The sequence below is a fragment of the Podarcis filfolensis genome (genome assembly GCF_964270895.1).
Source record: "Podarcis filfolensis genome assembly, chromosome: 3".
Classification (NCBI taxonomy): domain Eukaryota; kingdom Metazoa; phylum Chordata; class Lepidosauria; order Squamata; family Lacertidae; genus Podarcis; species Podarcis filfolensis.
In genome coordinates, this window is record NC_139606.1 from 35,855,380 (window position 1) to 35,877,235 (window position 21,856).

The following is a 21,856-nucleotide window of genomic DNA, read 5'->3' on the forward strand; positions in this document are numbered from 1 at the left end:
CCCAGAGTAGTGATTAAGGCTGCACAATGGCGGGTGGGCTGTGTGGATCAATGGATGTACAGCTTGGTATATTCTCTTACTTGTAAGAGAAATGTGTATTTTCAATTGAGAGAGTTCGAACACTCCCTCAATACTATGTCCTGGTGCAAGAATGAAAACTAAGGCCTAGATCCTGACCTAAACCCACGTGGTCAAATTCTGAACCTGGCCCAGTCTGCTTTCTCTAGTCACAACCAGCCTTGCCTAACCTATTTTGGCTCTCCGGTTCCATTCACCATGACAACAACAACAACAACAACAATTCTCCACACAGGGGAACATAGGAAGCTGCATCACACAGCACTGAGCCAAAGCATTGGCCCATTTAGCTCAGCACTGTCTACACCGACGGGCAGCAGCTCTCAGGGGTTTCAGGTATTTCCAAGGCCTACCTGGAAATGTCAAATATTGAACTGGGGCCTTTTGAATGCAAAACATATGTACTATCTCTGCACCAGTTTCCTCACAATTCCCCCTGTGCTGTTTGCCAGCCTCCATGCAATGCAGGTAACACTGAGAACATTAAAGTGAAGAGGGCACTGGTGAAGACCAGCACATAGTCTGCACTAGCTGGGTGTAGAAATGACAACTTCCCCTTCGCTCCTGAGAGTGAGCAGCCCTTGGTCTGCTCTCTCTCCAAGCACGTTCATTATGACTTCAGACCTGTGAGAAGAGACTTGAGTCTGCAGTCAGAGCTTCACTGGAGTCAAGCCGAGGCATAGTGTTTGTAAAGCTCTGGTCAACATGGGAAGAACCCCTTGGGACTCAGACAAGAGGTGGAAGATCTAAGTAGCTTGTTGAAGGCCTCGTGGTGAGTTAATGGTAGAGGCAAGATTTAACTTGTACTATTTTCCTTGTATATTAACTGCACTATGTTATATGTATTTGTAGTAATTATTTCTAAACCATCGATTATATATGATCCATTATATATGAATACTTAAGTTATTACTATGATGCATTTGTGAATCTCAGCAAATAATTCATTAATTCTGGGTGTAAATTTAAAGAACACTACCCGATCAAAATTTTCAATAGTCCATTTTAAGGAAGTCAAATGTTCAGTAATTAGCAATTCCAGTGTAAAGGAATGTTGTTGTTGTTTTTAATGCTAGATTCTGAATTATTTATTTTACATATGCCAGGATTTATGTTGATTCACTAGGTATCTGAACTGTGACTGTGATAAAAACTGACACAACTGAAAAGGAGGCTGTGATATATGCATTTGCAAAACTTATTCAGTAGCTATACTAATAATTATTTTTTCTTGGCTGAATTCACACAATATTGATTTTTGCTCTGCTCTGTGTAACCTCTCTTTTAATGTAATTCAGCTAAATATCTGGATTGGTAAGGAACCAATAAATCAGAAATGACGTAAATAAGGTCCAGAGGTACTTAACAAGATGCAGATCCAACAATCACTAGGGTAAACATTGATTTGTATTCCAATATGCTTGTGACCTCTTTTGCTCATCCTTGATGTAGTGGCAAACCTTGTTTACGCCAATACAACTCTCAGGATGTTACAGTGTGGTTTTGCTTTGCTTCCACAGTGTTCTCCAAATGCACTATACCTGTGAAACCAGGAGCACAGACACATTGATAGCCGCCAGGCTTGTTGAAGCAGCTTCCTCCATGCAAGCAAGGAATAATTTCACATTCATCCACATCCAGCTCACAGAACGACCCATAGTAACCAGTTGGGCAGTGGCAAAGGAACCTATTATGATGCGGATGAGGAATAACTTCAGTGGAGAGCAATGAACAATATCACTTTTATACTAGATCAAGCTGCTCATTATATCTAAGTGTCATGAGTACCACATCCACATCAAAATAATCACAATGATACCCCCCCCCATTTTTGATTCCCCACCACCACCACAGAATTCATTTCTAAAAACACTCACTCCACATCCAATATTCATAGGAGCTATAATATTTAGATAACACATTGCTAGGCAGAGTGAGTAGGGTCCTGAAAAGGAATGCATGAAGTAACTGTGCTTTTCTGTCCTGGGCTGATTGTAACAGCTCTTACTAGTATTATATGCACCATTATGTGTATAATATTGTATGCATATTATAGGAATATAGATTCTAGATGTCCTAAAGTAGCAACATAAAAAGATGTCTACAACTTTCGTATTAAATAAGTAACACAGAGAGTTTGACTCTTATGATTATTATACATATGATATACATACTTTTCAATATAAATTTGCATCATTCACAAGCGGCTCAGAAATTCCAATGTGGGTAAAGCTCTATTGGATTGGACCTGCCCTATTCCATGAATAAATCCATTTAAACCTGATTCTCCTTCCATTCTTACCTGCAGAGCGCTTTGGAAATTTAAGGGCTGCCTAGCACCAGAGATTGTACACCTCTTACTACAATCCCTTTATAAAGCCAGAGTTTAAGTATGTAGTGAAAGGTGAATCTAGCTTCCTATCTATTTTTGTTCATGCAGTTCTACATCAACAGTCAATTGAAAAGCAGAACAATTTTTATTCTATTTTTAAAAAACTTGATTCACTCACAAACCTGTTTATAAGATCTATGCATGTTCCACTGTTTGCACAGGGATTTGAGGCACACTCATTAATCTCCACTTCACACAATGTCCCAGAAAAGCCATCTCTGCAGAAGCACCTGGAGAGAAGAATGACATCTAGTGAGCTACAAAGAATCTTTAACATCCAAATAAAGAAAGAGAATGAAATGGGTGTGTGGGGGGAAGCATAATATTTGTTTATATTTCCTTGGCTGGCGCACCATTTTAGAAAATAGACAAGTTGGGAAGGTCTTGTGGCAGAACGCTTGATTATAATGATCACAGTCATGCACTGGATAATTCAGCGGCAACAACATTATCCACAAATCACCTAAAATCACATGAGCTACAATCCATTGTCTCTGTCTGAAAGCGTTCCCAAGTCAAATCTAGCAACGTCATTCCCTTGGGCTGTTTTTCCTCACCTGTAACCGTTAACCCCATCCACACAGTGACCTTGATTCTTACATGGGCTGGAGATGCATTCATTGTTGTCAATTTCACAGTAAGCACCTTCAAATCCTGAAAGATAGATGAAGCAGGTATGGATCAGTGATTTCGGCTAGTCAGTTTGAATGTCAGGATCAGTGATAACAAAGGCCCAGGTGAATGCCTTCCAAATGGAACTTGAAAACACTTGAAGCATTTTTTATCCTTCAAACCTAATGGGCAATGCTTCCCCTCGAATAATACCGGCACATCTAATAATGCTTGAGCACAGAGGCACAAATAGGACTGAACGCAAGAAATGAGCATCTGGTTAACTCTACTGGGGAATTGAGCTTGGAAATGCTTCATCAAAAAGAGGGATGCTATACTATCTCAAAACGCAAGGCAAATCCACTGCATGACAAGTTTTAATCTATCATTTCAGTAGTGACCAAACAAAATTTCTCTTCCTCCGCTCCATAACCCATTTCCTCTTAAACATCACAAGGGACAGTGGCTTGAAATGGATGCCATAAGCTTTTAATAGATGACACATTCATCTTCAGAAGGCTCGGGCTTTATATTTACCTATTCAAAACATTTATATATTCAGAACATTGGTATACCACCCCTCATACAATATAATTCCAGAGTAGAAGTGTTAAGTATATATAATAAATACATATCATGAAATATTAAGATACACAATAAAACCATAATATTAGCAATAATCGGGTGTATGGGGTGTTAGGGGAGGAGTAGCACCTCTGGTGGGGGGACATGTTGTGCTCCTTCTGGGGTAGCTTGTCAACCTTTGGTCCCCACACTGCACTTAGCTCTCACCTGTGGTTCCTAGAAGCTGTCAGCATGCGGCAGCAGCCACACCCCAGTAAACAGCATTGACTGACCAGCTAAACCAGGTGAGGATAGCTGATGGGTCTCAAACCCTCAGTGAGTTAAGGACTTCCCTTGCATGTGAAGACAGTCTCTGGTGGATTGAGCAGACAAGACCAATATTGGGTCCAACAGTCAAGATGCTGATTTCTGCATGTGCTGTAGAGGGAAGTGAGGGGGAAATGGGGCTTGTCAACCTGGGAAGGTAGTCCATCTAGAAGAAGGAAAAGTCTGATCTTAAACCTCCACTGCCTTGCAGGATATTTTCAGGAGAACATAAGGATAAGGAGCAAAGCCTACACAGGGAGCAAACCCAACACAAATCTGAAGTGAAGCCCCCAAGACGGTAGTAGGATAGCACTTTGTATTCCATACTTCCAGCAACTCCTGCAGCCAAGCTGATGCCAAACATATTGCAAGGCCAACAGGGAGGTCTTGTTGGCTGGGCAACCCAAGACCTCCATACACACAGCCCAGGCTTGCACCTTGCTGAGGTCACTTTGGTGCTGCTAACATAGAAGTTTGACTTCACTCCTGGAGGCACGCTCCATCGTCTCTTGAGACAGATGGATGCCAAAAGCTAGCAGTAATATAAGACAACAGATAAAACATACACTAGGCTAAGGCACCAAATAAATTACAATGTGCGGGGAAATGGAATGTTTGAACCACACACACCACTTTAGAGAGAGTATTCCACAACCACCCAGAAAGCTCTCTCCTTTATTGCAACTTGGAGAAGGGCTTCAGCCTATATACACTGTTGGGCTTTGCTGCATCCGCTCTAGAGGAATGTTTTTCTTACAACTTCTGCTCTGTTTAAGTGATGCTATGTGACAAGTCCCATCACATATTCTCTCTACCACTACACATTACTGGAGAAGTGGGGGATCTGTTTTCAATTCCTGGATCCTATGCCACTCCAGCAACATCTGCAAAGAGTAATCATGGCTTGGGTTGGGGAAATGCTTCCACTGCCAGTTTCGCTAGCCCCAGGAAACTGGGATGAGAAGGAACCACAAGGTTCTTCTTTCTAGACCTTTAAAGCCCTAAACGGCCTTGGTCCAGTATATCTGAAGGAGCGTCTCCACCCCCATCGTTCTACCAGGACACTGAGGTCCAGCTCTGAGGGCCTTCTGGCAGTTCCCTCGCTGCGAGAAGCCAAATTACAGGGAACCAAGCAGAGGGCCTTCTCGCTAGTGGCACCTGCCCTGTGGAACGCCCTCCCACCAGATGTCAAAGAGAAAAACTACCAGACTTTTAGAAGACATCTGAAGGCAGCCATGTTTAGGGAAGCTTTTAATGTTTGATGCATTATGGTAATTTAATATTTTGTTGGAAGACACCCAGAGTGGCTGGGGAAGCCCGGCCAGATGGGCGGGGTATAAATAAATTATTACTATTATTATTGACATTACTGGGGGAAAACATGGGACCTAGCTATGCTGTAGTAGTAATCAGTCATTCGGACTTATTTGGGAGCAAGCTAAAAGGGTTTCATTAGATCTCACTTTGATTATTTAAAGGAAATGTAAAGCATGGCTTTTACAATGTACTGAGGATATTGAGTTCTGTCACCTGACCATGTGATTCATCAATAATACAAAACCAAATGGAGCCCTTTTGCTGTGATATTAATTGCATTTATGCAGTAGCTCTTGCATTTTTAAAAGAAGACCCTGCAATTTCTTTTGCCACACTAGTGGTTTGATAAAGTGCCAAATAATAAGTCCAGCACTTAATTAAACTTGACATCAATGTTGGATCCCTCATTCATTAAGACAGCTCTAGACCAGGCAGGAGGAACTTGTGGCCTCCAGATGTTGTTGAACTACAGCTCTCATCGCTGTAGTCGGGTGCAACAACATCTGGAGGGTCAGAGGTTCCCCATCCCTGCTCTAACAACTAGTGAAGTCCTGTGATACCCATTCCATGCAATCACATTCTTGCTGCTACTCTGCCATTTTCAGAGTTATCTGAATCAGTTCCAGCAGCATAAAAAGCTGCTGGAGATCTAATAATTTATCTTGGAAGATGCTGGTCTAACTAAAAAAAGAGCTGAGACTGGGCCAGAGAAGCTAAAACATATTGACAAAAGAGCATTCAAAGTTCAGGGTAGTGTGCTTTATTGTTACTAAGTAGCAAACATAGGGAGATAATCTCCAATACTAAGTCAGTACTTCAGCATGAAATGACATTCCTTCAGGTTCTTTTCATCTAAAGTGGGCCTTCTAAAATCTATTTCTGAACAATATAAAACTAAGTAATGCCATTCTTATCATGGAGGCATGCAATCTCTGATACAAACACACACAGAGAAAAGCAATATATATTATCTAATAGATTTCGTTCTCCGCAACTTTGGAAAATATGGCAGATTTACTTCTTGCTATTTTATCAGCAACCCATGGCACACATTCCTCTTTAGACAACGGCACTTGTTACATTTACTGCTCCATCTCTGGGCCCCACAGAATGAAGACTTGAACACAGGCATCAGAAATCAGGATGCAGATCTCAATGGTATGTTATTGTCCTATTTACTTCAATGAGGTTTTTTTAGAAAGAAAAAGAAAACAAACAAACATGAAAAGGCTTAAGGGAATGCAGCCCCACTTTCCAGTATCATTGTACCATAGAGAGACTGGGTCACGCCAAGATACCCTGAGGACACTTACAATGAACTGTTCTCTAAGAGTGTTTCCTTTAATCCATAGCATCCAGTTCTCAGTGCTGGAAAAGACAGCGATTGTCCCTCCTCAGATTTCTGGATGAATTAGAACAAGGTTGGGGAGTGCTTGCCCCTCTGGCAAGGGCTGGATTTGCTCTGGGAAAAGTGGTCAGGGGCAAGTGACCATGGTGGCTGGGCCAACTGTGGAAGGAGTGGAATGACAGCAATGAGCCAGGGAGGTGAAACAGGGTGTGGTCTGTGGGGATGTGGATGCAGCGTGGGGGCACACCTCCACCTCAGCATAAGACATGCCACAGCGGGTATAGCCGCCATGCCCACTCTCTGACCTTTGCCTCCCTCGCAGAAAGCTTTGCTTAATGTTCCACTTGGCTGGAGCATGTCAAATGACGCAGACTTTCGGGTATCAGGGACCATTTGGGGAAAACACCTGTCTGACATGTGTATTCGCTAACGCTGGAAATTTGCCTTGCTGGAAATACGTTAAGTTCAGGGTAGTTTCACTACTGTTTCCAATTGTTGACTTCTGCTAATAAAAGGAGCCTCAGCAGAGCTAGCTGGCAGCTTGCTTGGAGCATGCTTGCTTGCTCCTGCACAGCTCACATGCATTCAACTCCTGTGCCATCCTCTGTTATTTCTACAGTGGTCTAAGGAGAGGGGTCCACAGAGAGTGCCAGGGATGGATTTGAACCATGTTCTGGAAGATCACCATGGTGGGTTCAAGTAAATAAACTGTGAGATGACCCATGCCACTGACTGTGGCCTAGTTCACAGAATCATAGAATTACCTGTATGGGTTCAACATAACATCAAAAAAGACCCTTACGGCACTTCCAGACTATCACTATTTCCAGGTGGGATTCACTGTCCTACTGGCAAGTTTAGATTATACAACTAAAGTTGATTTGGCATTCCTGGACAACAAACCCCACTTCCTTCCAAAATCGGACTTTTTGCAATAAGGGAAGTGACAGGAAAATGCACTGGCAAATGTACAGTAACAACTGCTTCATGCAACATCATATAACCTCCTCAAAACATATCAGAATGAATGTTCAACAGTCATCAACATTCCCTGTAAACTTTGAGCAAACAAATCAAGATGAACGCTTCATAAACAGGTAATCTGGAAGCAACCTCAGATTCCTAAAGGAAAATACTACTGATCGCCTAATACAGAAATTAGGAAGAGGCCAGCCAGCTAGAGCCAAGTTTCAGGTTAATTTAATGTGATCTAGCAAAAAGAAATGAGAACTGACTGGGCATTTTCTCTCTCTTTTCAAAAAAGTCTCTATCTGCTACTTAAAGCCGTTTAACACATTTTTAAAATGTTAGCAACATTATTACAAATTAACATCATCAACTGCAATCAATTTGCAGCTTTCAAACTATTTGCACAAAGTAAATCTTCAAAAAGCATCATAATGTAAATGCTCGTTCATGTATTGGGCTAGAAAGAAAGTTCACTCATTTAAGTTATAAAACAGAATGATTTTTATTTTTCAGCAAGCTGTTTTGTAAATTGGCATATTAATTGGGCGCCTAACAAATATACATTTAGTGCTAATGTATTGCTATGGTAATGATATTTAGTAGCATGTGTACTAGAATAATAGGCACATTTAAATGCAACTGCTTGCTGCTGGTGGTCATGCAAATCAGTCTAGCTAGGGATACAAATTATAAATCAATAGTGCATGGAAATGATCTGATACAGCCCTGGAGAACAACACTTCTTTTTTTATTTATTTACACAAGGTGGCTTTTTCACATTTCCCAGCAAAGTCGCATATTGCTCAGAGGAAACTCTGGGATATTTTCAGTCTGGCGTTTCTGATGGTTTGACCTTGCAGCCTTTTCTGTTGAGTAAACAGGAACTGCCTACTGAATTTACACCAACCTTGTGAACCGCTGCGTGTAAATATTTACCTAATCAATAGCAAACAATAAATAGCAGGTTACTGCCTGCAAAACATTGGCAGAAGACAAAATACCACTCACGTTATCACATACTGCATTTCTCAGAGAAAAGCCCCAAATAACTCTTGAAGTACCTAGAGTTTTATTCCTGATGTTAAAACGGGATATTCCCCACCAGGAGCACTGCAAATCAATCTTGATACCTTCCTTTTACAGTAATGCAGTATTAATCAATTGCAAAAGGACCCAAGTTGAGTTCTGCTGGACCAAAGGCACAGCATCTTGTTAGTCAGCGAGATGTGTGTGGGAAGCCCACAAGAGATCTCTCCCACTAGACTCTCCTGCTTGTGCTTCCCATCAACTGGTGTTCAAGGGCATACTACCTTGGATACTGGAAGTAATGTATTACCATGATGACCAGCAGCAAAGGATAGCTGCCATTTTCAAATTACGAGGGACCCTTTCCTGTTGTATGGAAGGCTATTATCACATCTATTTTACATCAGTTCTGCCCTACACAGGACCATATGTTGTTGGACTACAATTCCCATCACCCCTATCCAGCATGCCCAATGATCAGGGATGGTGGGAATTGTAGTCCAACCACAGAGGTTGCCACATTGGGGGAAGGCTGCTTTCCAAACATCTCATAGCATTCAAATGAGGCTCCCTGGAATTCATGCCATCTGACCTGGTAACCCTTAGCATGGCTAATGCTACCTGCACATGCTCATAGGCTCCTTCCTTTCATTTCCTTGTGCTCATGGTATTTTTTGAAGAAAAGCATCAGACAGTAGTGCCTTGGCATGCCCTACTTTGTTCTGCTCTTCTCTTTACACCTTCTCTTTTTGCCACTTGCAGCAAGTCTAGAATTTCAAAGATGTGACTGAAGCTGCTTTGGCTTCCAGGCAGGGCCATTTTTTGTCTCGAGATGCTTTCACAGCAGTAGCAGCATTCCCTTCTGGTTTGCATTCAATTGCCTTCATTGCAGATGGCACAGAAGAACTTGTCCACGTGCACAGAAGAAAGCCCAAGCTGACACTGCCTCCATCTCCCCCTTTGAAACTGCTGCTGCTCCATTTTCTGACCCAGCATGGCACATTAAGGCAATGTTCTGTTTCACCCACCCACCCAATAGCACCACCAGCCTCCTTCTCACTCTTCTCCTCAGACACACCCTCTCTCTCTCCCTTTTTTTCTTGCTGGTGGTCTTCACTTGGACTGCCAACTTCCCTGGAGGTCATGCTCAGCTCCCTTTCTGCCATGGCTGAAACGCTCTACCTGGCTGGATCAGGACTCCTCAGAGGAGCTAGGGGTAGCAAGCTGCTATACAGTGGACGCTCGGGTTGCGAACGTGATCCGTGTGGGAAGCACATTCACAAGCCACAGCGTGTTCGCAACCCACAGTGCTGCTTCTGTGCACGCGCTGGTTGCAATTCAGTGCTTCTGCACATGCACAAAGCGCGATTTAGTGCTTCTGCGCATGCACAACTGCTGAAACCCGGAAGTAACCCATTCTCGTACTTCCAGGTTTCGGCACGTCCGTAACCCCCCCCAAAAAACCCCCCACAACCTGAAGTGTTTGTAACCCGAGGTATGACTGTATTCAAAAAGGCCTTTATAATCATCACACCATGATCCCTGTGCTCCATATTACTGCCAAAGCCAGGGTGGGGGGGATATTTGCAATGGAACCATGGAATCCTTGAGCTATGTAGTCACATGCAATGAAAGCATACAGGAACCAAACCATGTTGTTCTTGTCTCTCAGGTTAGCAGCTTCCCCTTTGCCAGTCTGAAGCCTCTGGCCGGTCTCCACTGTTATCCTGATTGATCATTGACTATTTTGGATGCCGGATGAAGGTTCAGAATAGAATGCAGCTCATTTGGCACCGGCGGCCTAATGTGCACACCACTGAGTGTTGGTAGGACTGGGAAATGTCTTGCGCCAAACTTTATTCTCACACTGTTTAAAACAGTAATTCAGAAGGCTACAAAATTGACAGCATTCCCCAGTGTGACTTGCATGCAACCGTTTTGAAAAGTAGTGCCATTTACCTTTTTGACAGATGCACAATGGCTTGCCATTAACTTGTGCCAAACAAGTAGAGTTGTTGATACATGGGTTGTAGGGGGCATCACATGGGTTGTAGCGATACTGGCAAGTCCTTCCAATATAAAATGGAGGGCAAACACATAGAAATTGACCATAGACAGTGGACTCGTGGCAGGTGGCTCCATTCAGGCATGGTTCAGAATCGCATTCATTTATATCTTCGCTGCATTGCTGCCCTGTCCAGCCTGCTGCACACAAACAACTAAAGAGGGAAGAGAGAGGATAATGAAAAGAGGTGAAAGCAATCTTTTTAAACAACAAAAAACATAAACACTTGCAACAGTCTCCTATATCGGCCCCATTGCTTTGATCTGTGTTTTCGGTGCTGACTTACAGTTTCCCCAGGGTCTTTTTCCTCAACAAGTAAAAATAAACCCTGCTACATAGAACAAAGGAATTCATATCTGAGAAAGAGAAGGAAAAAGTGCTTAAAACTAAAGGGAACAATGTGACATATAAATAAAATAGTTGCCCCATCTTCATGCTCAGTGTTAACTGACTTCCACATGCAGAAATGGCCACACAAATACATAAGTATGTAAAATGTGCATAGTTTGCTTTCCCATCATTTAGGACCCCACAATGACTCACAGCTGCAAATGCAATTTAGAACAGTATAAAAATACCAATAATCAGTCAAATAAAACAAGAAATTAATTATAGCAGCACAGTCTTAAAGAAAATAAATAGGCAGTAGCTAAGAGTACCAGTATATGAGTATTTTCTGCCATTAAAGGCCATTAGGCTTAGCATGTCAGATGAAGTATAGCAATGATGGTGCAAGGCAAATGTGCTCAGAGAGAATGTTCCATCATAGGCCATCTCTGCACAACAGTATTATACCACTTTAAATGAATTCTTGGAACTGAAGTTTGCTAAGAGTTTGCTAAAAGTTATTAGGAGAGTCCTATTCCCCTCACATAGCTACAATTCTCTGAGTTGATTAACAATCAATCCATCTCAGAGAATTCTGGAAAATGTAGCCTTTTTATTTTGAAAGAAAGAAAAGTATTTGTGCAGTTTCATCAATTCCACGAGAAGCTACCTAAGAAGCCAATGTATATTTCTTGCACATCCTCATGGTGCTGAGATTAGATTGTAAAGGTGGTCTGAGAGAAAGGTGGGATTTGAACACAGATTTTACCAAGTTCAGCTGTTTTTCCACTTGAGCCTAATTCAGGGAAGATGCAAGTTGTTTTCAGGCACTCACACAATAAGCAGAAAACTTGCACCAGCTGAGCCTGCCTTGTTGTTCTCTGCCAGCCACGCATAGGGGCAAACATCTGTAAAGGGGAATCCAATGTGCACAAGCTCTGTCTGCTAATGGGAACCCTGATTGTGCAGGGTTCCCAGTTATAAGGAGAGTCTGTTTGTACACAGAGGCTTTTCTGTACAGACGTTTACCCCAAATCTTGGAAGATAGGAAGGTGACAGGACTGCCAGAGTAAGTGATGGGAATGGGGCCATATGGTATGGCCCTCAATCTGAGTGTGTGACCCCCCCAAAAAAACCCCTTCTATTGTTTGCATTTTCTCTCATTGTTAGATGTATCCAACTAAGAACTGACCAGCTGGGTGGGATTCACCTAACAAGCTCCGTCAGCAGAAGTCCTATGCAAGGACTTCCACTTGCACAATGGGGTTTTACCCCACACTCCCCTCCCCAAGCCCCCCACAATTGGTTCTGGTGGGGGTCAGGAGAATGACAGTACAAGGAGGGAGACTGTTCTGTCTGCTAAGCTGAAATGCTTGTGGATACAGATCATTCATCATAGTTCAATGTTGAATGCTACCCACTGACATGAATGAACCTAAGTTACGGCTCGTCTACACTCACACTTGTCCAAGCGGTTTTCTTTTTGCCCTGACACTTTCCTTGGCAAAATCTGCTATTTAGCGCTGAATCAGATCCAACAACAATCTGCGGGAAACCTGTTTGACGTTTGCTCCAATTCAGTGGTAAAGATCAGGTTTCCCTGGGAGAAAGCAGAGGGAAAAGTGGAAGTCTAGTTGAGTCCTTAGTCACGTTCATTCTTTTCAATGGGCCGGCTGTGAGCAGACCTAGCATCCCCTGTGGGTTGTACCTAATGCTGTGCCAAAAGGATTCTGTTAGTGCAATGGGACTTCAGTTTCCTCTTCTGCCCCCCACATGCCCTTCAGAGTCTGCTCTAGATGCTTCCTCCACCCCAATAGCTGGTGCCCGAAGGGCCATAAGGAACAGGAGAGGAAAATGAAACTGCATTGCACAAATGGAAGTCCCTTGTGCCAGCAGAGCTGCAGCACTGGATATGGCCCTGAAAGGTTCCCCAGCCCCTTCAATCTCTCTTTCACTCTCAAACACACCTACCCCTGCATGTGAGCGTCTAGAGCAGAGTATGCGTAGCCTGGTTTCTGAACTATAAGTTTCCCTAAGTTCTATGGAGGCTGATCGCCGAAGAATTGATGCTTTTGAATTATGGTGCTGGAGGAGACTCTTGAGAGTCCCATGGACTGCAAGAAGATCAAACCTATCCATTCTGAAGAAAATAAGCCCTGAGTGCTCACTGGAAGGACAGATCCTGAAACTGAGACTCCAATACTTTGGCCACCTCATGAGAAGAGAAGACTCTCTGGAAAAGACCCTGATGTTGGGAAAGATGGAGGGCACAAGGCGAAGGGGACGACAGAGGACGAGAAGGTTGGATAGTGTTCTCGAAGCTACCAGCATGAGTTTGACTAAACTGTGGGAGGCAGTGGAAGACAGAAGTGCCTGGCGTGCTCTGGTCCATGGGGTCACGAAGAGTCAGACATGACTAAACCACTAAACAACAACAACAAGTTCTATGGAAGGCAACATTGATGAGACTGCATGCCCTAATTTAATTGACACAAATGTGCAGTGTACTGATCACCTTTATTACTTCTGCTCTCTAAGTCTCCTGATGACAGGCACAGCACGTTAGAAAGCCGCCACATGCGTTGACATTTCCAGTGCATTTTGAACGGCAACTTGACACATCAGAAACTCCTACATATTAGAAGGCTGCTGTTTCGCCACATTTGAGCACTGGGAGAGAAAAGGAGGAGTGTGGAGGGCCGAGTTACAGTACAGAATATCTACATTTTAAGCATGGAACGGGGGGACTTGCTTTTCAAAGCCTGCCCTTCTCTAAGATGCCTTGCAGTTAATGATGCAGATGAGGATAATGAGATGCACCTGTGTTTCCTCTCCAAATAACCCTCATGGCCCTGCTTATAATGGCACTTCCCTACTTGGCTTCTTTTAATTTTAATCAACACTAACTATCTGGAAGCATTTGTTGCCAGTGTGGTGTGCCAAAATAAAATAAACATATTGATGTATGCCTTTTGGAAGGAAAGGACCTTTTTCTTTGTTCTGTGCTTCCCTCAACCAACAATGTCATGTGTGTCACCCATATTGGAAGAAGTAAACAGCATTTTTCTTCTCCCTATCTCAATGCTGCCCTTTTGTCCCACAGCCAATGTGAAGCGTCACAAACGATGCCACAAAGTGAAGCATGAGACAGGCCTGAGACCTAGGGTGCACCCTGCAGGGTTTTTAAAAAGCTATTGCTGCTGTTACTGCTTTTCAACTCCTAGGTGCCTGTGCATGTGAGCAGAACAGTCCAAATGCGTTCATCAATTTAAGTAGTTAGACTATTTCTCCATAAATGTCACCATCAACTTGTGCGGGTAGGATGCCCCCAAATAAACACAAATCATAAGCGGCAGCTGCACAAATCATAAGTGGGGCTGCACCCTTTACCTGATCTCCTTCTGGCTCCAGTGAGTGGGGGTCGCTCTGGTGGTGCACCCCCCCCCCAGCACACTTGCCCTGGGCGCCAACAAGAAACACTCCACTGCTTTTTCTAGCTGCGACATAATGAAGACTCCTATCTTCAGCTGCAATCTGAATGCACAACTTGAAAACGTGGATACAAAACAGAACACTGGACCTGCTCTAACAAATGAATAAACCAGCCGCGTACACAGCATCATTTGGGGACTGAAAGAAAACGAGCAGGGGCTAGTTAGGCTAGTTGCATGCCTTCAGCCCTGATCTCCTTCCTAACAGAATCCCCATGTGACTTCATTTTGCATGCCTCCCTATTCCTAAGTAACGCCAGTCTCTCCCCTTTTCGATCACCAGGGCTGCAATTTACCGTTACACAGAGCTGCTGGAACTGCTTAATGAATCATTGGCTTGTTGTTTGCAATAATGTCATATTTCTATTTGCTGAGACAAAGAGCTGCGAGGTGTTTATTACCTTGGAAATTTTCAGCACTTTTTTTTTTAAAGTCCCAGATTGAAAAGCAAATGCAGTTAATTGCCTGCCAAACAAAATCTGCTGCAGGTAGCGGCAGAAGATGTTTTACATTAGAAAGAAGTTGCCAGATTTTGACAAAATGCCCTTGCATAGCCAGCAGAGCTGACCGTACCAAGTCCTTCTGGAAAAGCGACTTGCATCCCATTGTCTGATGGGAGATAAACAAAAGCTAATGGGCTTTTTCGAGTTTGATGTTTCTTCCAAGCGTGCTGAAGGATCAATCAAAGCACTTGTTTTTGCCGTAGCTACAGGCCCTTCCACAATACAAACTGTTCAAGGCTGCAATGGTAGAATGCAAACTCCAATCTGCCTCCTCTTAAACATTCCAAGTGCAGAAAGTAGGTATCTGGGTTAAACTTCTTTCTCCAAGTTGAATACACTAAAATGTTCTCCTTCAATTGCAACCACCTCATCCTTCCATAATCTGCACTTCAAAAACCCTGCACTGGGAAGATGAGGAAAAACAACCCATTCATTCACCACCTCCATGGGACAACAAAGCTGCTGAAAGTAATTGTGTCAAGGGCTCATTCAACAACCATTCACTGTATATTTCCTTTCCTGCGCATGCTACCAAGTTTCATTGCAAGCCACCATTTTGGACAAATCCAAGATGCCGGCTATCAGAACCATACATGGCTGAAGCATGCTTAAATAACCTAACAAGGACCATTTGAAATAAAGGCACACATGTTCTGCTATGTAAAAAAACATTCTAAAAATAAGGAAATCTACCTTATTTGTAACAGCCCCATCATTATCCACCACCCTGCCATTGATTCCCCCTCCCGCAAGCTGGATAAGACCTTTTTGGCCCAGTTTTTTATTGATTTATTTAATTTGTTTGTTTGTTTCTTCAGCAAAGAAAAATATTAAAGAGAAATGTGTTCGAATGAATCAAGTTTCCTGCCTTCTCTTGTTTTTGTATGAAAACACTACCGTGAGCTGAGTTAATGGTAGATTAATATGTAATCTTGATGAGGCCGGAGCCTCTCCAGAGTAGTAACTTCTCTAGTCAGGCCACACAACTAAGCCAGCTCTCCAGGAGATAGCTTGTGGTAGATATTTAGTTCAGAATTCACACATTACAGGAAGGATGGTGAGGTCCTCAAACCACTGTGTAGCAGACAGTAGGTGCTTATCCTTCCAGAGTCAAAATATAAGGATTTTGACAACTCACAAAATCCACATTTGTTGTCCTGCCACTAATCCCATTAGTACAGGAATCTAATTCAAGAGTGGATTGGCATCTTGTAATATCAAATATTTTGATAGTACAAAATTGATATGGACTATTTAAGACCAAAAAAGAATCTGGACATGCCCATGTTTTATGCCTCAACAAGGAATTTCCAGGATTATATCTCCAGTCTTAGACTGTGCTTTTGGCCTAATATTAATTATTTCTGCCTTTGCCCCAGTATAAATTATTTATCTGTTGCTTATATTTTATAATGTACTTTTGTGTTTGGAGTATCCCTTGGAATAGGATTGATACTCATTCTACAGTTTCAAAAATTGATGCCTGTATATTGAAAATGGACCTTTGCCACATACTAAAGGTAAAAGGGCATATTCACATTTCCTTTCTAGCCTTTCAAACCTCCCTTATCCTTCTTCAAGTTCCAAAATTCTCAAGGATTAACCCTTTTGAAGTCCACTCAAAAATCCTTAGAATATTTTTTTTTAAGAAGACTCTTCCAAACACAGGTATTCCTAGCATTTCACTTTCTTTGCAAAGCCGAGGATAAAAGAGGATATTGACCTTATATGGGGAGAAAGGCATTTGATAGGAGAAAGCTGGCGGGAGAGATAAAGGAAGGGGACTATTATTATCATAACAGTGAAAGAATATGCCTTTGCATGTGCAGTCTTATACAGGGAAACCTTAGAGGGCTTATGTATTTATATATATATATTGTTCCTTCCATTCTAATTGATTCCTTCCATTTAATTGGTTCAGCCCTTTTTGCCTCATTCCTTTTCTAATTTCCTATGATTCATTTCCCCATTTCTATGCATTTCTTATCACAGTCTCCCCACTCATAATCTCTTTTATAATAGCAGTAAAATAGCATATTTTTAATACATTGTGTATCAAGTGACGCAGCACACAAGGAACAAAATATCTGAGACAGAGGCACATTAATTATTGTGCATTTCTATTTCACTTCATGTGCATGTTACCTTTCCCTCATTACCCTTTAAACTGATGAGCACATGTGGTCATATTTGAAAGATCAGAATTAAAAATCTCAATTTAAACGCTAGTCACGAATAGTTTGCGGAATGGATTTCAGTACTGTGTCCCTGTGCTTTGGTTCACATCCTAAGCTTTGAATCTCCTAACTACTTATCCTTAATTAGTCTCATTTAAAGAGAGATGAATTCTAGAAGGGTAGTCATGTTGGTTTGGTGCAGTAAACATAATAAAGCGTGTTACCGCACCTTAAAGACGAAGAGCGGAACAATAAATATGTTGGCCTAAGGTGCTTAAAGACTTCTATTTTCAAGTCAAGCCAGTTCCTGTATTAAAGGGACAACTCTGGAGTAAATACATAGAAGCTGTACATTGTGCAGTTAACATCTAGAAGGCCACTCCCGTGTTAGTCTGTCAATAAAATATATTCACTAAAATTTATTAGAATTGCCACTTTCACACACATATCTACTGAATTTTATCAATCATTCTAAAGGTGCCTCTAAACTGACGCTATTTTGTGGCAGGAATTTGGGCTCATACTGGCTCAATTAAAGTGGTCAAAGTGTTCTGTTATCCTAGTGCAACAAATCCTTTTAAAAGGGCTTTTTGCAGTTAGGAAAGTGATGGGAAATGAACTGAAATGTCAATAATCTTCCTGGATCAAGGTCCTGACAGAGTGTTCTGTTCCTCTACTTTACTGTGTCAATACTGCTGTGGATTTTAGTATATACTACCTCTATGTTTCTCTGGGTCCATGGACTTTCCAAAATGTTGCCTGTGGAACACTCAAAACATCTGGTTTGTCTTTTGTTTAAACACAGTGGTGGAGGATTTTTTTTAAATAAAAAAAGTTAAAACCTCCATTTACGGTAAGTTATTTTAAAAAAGAAATTCTACATTATTCTGCTTTAACAAAACAAAAAAAGCAAAACAAATGCTCAGAGTTCTTCAGAATTACACGTCTAGACAGCCTTACAATTTAAGGCGTATCAGGATGCCAGTAAATCCTATCAGAGGTTGCAAACAAAGACACCAAAAATAGCCACTGTGAAGCTGGAATATAAATATATATATACAAGCAAGAATATACACTACTCAGTCACATCTTAATTGTTTTAGGATAAGAAAGACACCCACCCACCCCAGAGATTATGGAAGAAATGGCATATGAAGGAAAGGGGGACACCCCCCAGCTCCTAAATTACTGTTGTGATTTCAGTTTAATATGGTTGTATTCCAGCCAACACACACATACATCCTGGATCAATGAAACAATGACAGTGGAACAAGAATTTGATTTCTGGAATGTTGTGGGAATCCAACAAAATCCCGCAGTACATGCATGGTTGATTTCCTCTTTGTTATCACGTAAGAAAACCCTGTCAAAGTGCTGTAAGAAAAGAAAGTGAAAGGAAATAGGACCTTCTGCAGCTCCCATCAGCCCCTGCCAGAATGGCCCATGGTGAGGGATGATGGGCTTTGTAGTCCAAAATGTCTGGTGGGCACTGGTTTGGCGAAGGCTGATCTAGGGTATTCTCTCTCTCCCTACTGCATCATGCTGAATGGCTTTAAACGGATCCAAATATAACAATGAAACTGAAATGGTCAGCCTCTAGCTCATAAAGGCCCACATTAATTAGACATGAAACAACTGCCCTTCCATTTAATTGCATACTAAATATAAATCCCAGCGATAAAAACGTCACATATTTTACTGAAATGTTAGTTTTAGCAATGTTTTAAAGGCCAATATATGATTACATTGCATATTGTGCCTGTTTTATAGTTCTCAGAAAAGCAGGGAATTGGGAAGAACATTAAAAATGAAGTAGATACCATCTTGGATGGGTGAAATTGTCTCAAATACACAAATAAATAGATTGTGATCCCTCAGAGGTTATTTTACAGGCATTCAAAATATTACAGTTGTTCCTTTTGCTTGTCTACAGAGAGAAACAGTAACTCACCAAATCCTATATAGGCATATCACATTCTCTCTTCTTGTCTAGCGTCTCCCTTTAGCCTAATCTTATCTCACAAAGCACTGCACATTGAATATTAACACTGAAAGCATTATGCTCCATGTTTCAATGGCACTGAAAAGGTGCTAGATTTTTGTGTGTGTGTGTAGACTTAACATGCACTGCAAATGGAAAGGGTGAGAATCGACATGCAGGTGTTGTAAGACAACTAATATTTATTATTTTGCTACATAAATTGATTCACATAAGAACTTCAAATAAAATGTACCATGACAGTTACAGATAGGCACAGACACTGTGAATTCTACGTATGCTGTACTGGCCGACAATGTTTATCATCCTCTCTATTTTTGACACCCAGGGTATGAGTTGCTTTGCCTATGTGAAGATTCTGGCATGCAGATTAGTCACCTGACCTGAGTATGTGGTGAAAGACTACTCTTACCACCTAGTACCGGTACTTTATGTAGCCAAAATGACCCTACCATACACACAGAGAGGCGAGGGTTGGGGAAACCCCAAGGTTTGCAGAAGTACAAAAATATGGGGGGGGGGCACACACCAACTAGCCTGAGGTTTGGGTGGGATGGAATAGACTTACTGGAATCCTGAACAGGAGCAATCAACACTGCAGTATTTTGTTGCAGCTCCCACTTGTATGAATATAAAAGCCACTTCCTAAAATTCTGTAATACTCAAGCATCATGGCCAGCAACAGACTTCAGAGAGCCCTTGGCATGACTAATTGTCCCCTTGCCACAAATGGTCTCCCATCACCGCTGATCCTTCCCCACCCCTGCCAATACAGTGGTACCTCGGGTTACAGACTCTTGAGGTTACAGATGCTTCAGGTTACAGACTCCGCTAACCCAGAAATAGTACCTTGGGTTAAGAACTTTGCTTCAGGATGAGAACACAAATCGTGCAGCGGAGGTGCAGTGGCAGCAGAAGGCCCCATTAGCTAAAGTGGTACCTCAGGTTAAGAACAGTTTCAGCTTAAGAACGGACCTCCAGAACGAATTAAGTTCTTAACCAGAGGTACCACTGTATTTATCTTTGCAGCAGCAGTGCTGATGATTTTCCTCCGCTCGTTCTTTATATTTTTTTTTACAAAATTGCCATTGCAATAATAGCAGCAGTTCTGGCAGCTTCTTGCTTTGGCACCTGGGCAAAGAGGAAGGACCAAGGAGGTCCTTCATCTCAAAGATAGACATCCTGGGAGAGAAGACTAGGAAAATGCACAGGTTGCATCTGCCGCAGTGTCTATCAAGAAAGACCTTATTAAACTTTTGAAGATACCACTTAAAAGAGACAGGGCTGTATGCAACGCAGCCCAACTCCAAGTAGATCAATTAAAATCAATATATTTAAATTAGTGATACTAACAATAAACTATCGATTTCAATGGGTCTTCTCTGAATATCACTTAGGTGGATGCAACAAACAAACCCGTTTTAAAAAGCTCAGGTCAAAATACATCTTTCTCCACACTGTGCAGTAAAGATTATGCTCAACCATTAACAAGATTTACAAAACTTCATATTTAATTAAGCTTTTCGGGCCTGCGTAGATTCTTAAAATTTTAAGAGCAAATTTGCCATTTGAGCAAACTGAAGTGTTCGAAAAGGAAAGCTATATTGCTGCAGGTCATATAAAACAGTAGGTAAAAGATATAAGTATGAACACTTTTAGTTTTTTAATCACATTAGTGTTGTGTAATATGTGGCACAGTGTTACCAAATATTGAAATTCAAAACTGGGAGCAATGTTTATATTTTTTAAGAAGCCCATCGGTTATGAGGCAGATTTCACGAAGTTTGTTACTGTGAAGACTCAAATTAAACTGTTTCCCCTGGGTGGGGCAGCATTCCTGCAGCCCCAAGGGTAAAGAATAAAGTCATAGCCACACTATATGTTTAAAGCACTCTGTCATGGCTTCCTCCAAAGAAACCTGGGAACTATAGTTTGTTAGGGGTGCTGGAAATTCTAGCTCTGTAAGGGGGTAAACTACAGTTTCCAGGATTCATTGCGGAAAGTCGCAACCAGGTGATTTAAAAGTTCTTTAAATGTATGGTGTGTGGTCAGGGGACTGCCATCAGAACAGGGAAGGGAAGCTGAGGGGCAGTTGGGTTACAGGGAACCTCCGAAAATCTTGCGAAGCAGTTCCTCTTCCTGTGGTGGGGAAAGCCGGACCTCCAGTGGGAAAGAGAGGAAGGGACCAGAGGATGCTGCTGGGAGCCTCAGCACCGCTCCTGGTCAAGCCAGTCAGGAGGGAAGCACGCCTCTTCCGGCAGAGGTATAAAATGCAAAGAAGGAAGTAAAAGGCTGGGGGTGACTAAGCTATTATGTTGGGGGAGGACCCGGAAACGACCACTCCTGGATTCTGCTAGCAATTGAGGCAGACATGAACTTGTGGTACTACACTGTAAATAGTTTTGCACTAAAATAAAAACCTGTAAAAGACAGGTAGGAGCCCTGACGGGTTACTCACGAGCAACCACCATTGCCACCTGACAGTGTGGATGTGGCCTAAGGGGGAGAAGGATGACGTCCCCCCCCCTCCACCAGGCTGATTGCTATTTTATTTTTGCAGGAACAATACCTAAGAAAAACATTTACTGTCATATCCATTCACTCTCTGTGTGCAAGTTATAGCTTAAGCTTTTCTTTCGTTCTTTCTTTTTTTGTGTGTTA

At 42.1% G+C, this 21,856-nt stretch overlaps 1 protein-coding gene across 7 annotated transcripts in view; it reads right to left on the minus strand.

Annotated features, from left to right (window-relative positions):
• The window catches only part of EYS (eyes shut homolog), a 476,514-nt gene that overhangs the window by 361,253 nt on the left and 93,405 nt on the right, over positions 1-21,856 (minus strand). For all 7 annotated transcript variants that reach the window (XM_083606894.1, XM_083606889.1, XM_083606892.1 and 4 more), the window contains 4 exons: positions 10,593-10,852; positions 3,028-3,124; positions 2,593-2,700; positions 1,620-1,765 (listed from right to left, as the gene is read on the minus strand). In XM_083606894.1, the coding sequence (XP_083463020.1) occupies positions 1,620-1,765; positions 2,593-2,700; positions 3,028-3,124; positions 10,593-10,852 (611 nt within the window). The remainder of the gene's footprint in view (positions 1-1,619; positions 1,766-2,592; positions 2,701-3,027; positions 3,125-10,592; positions 10,853-21,856) is intronic.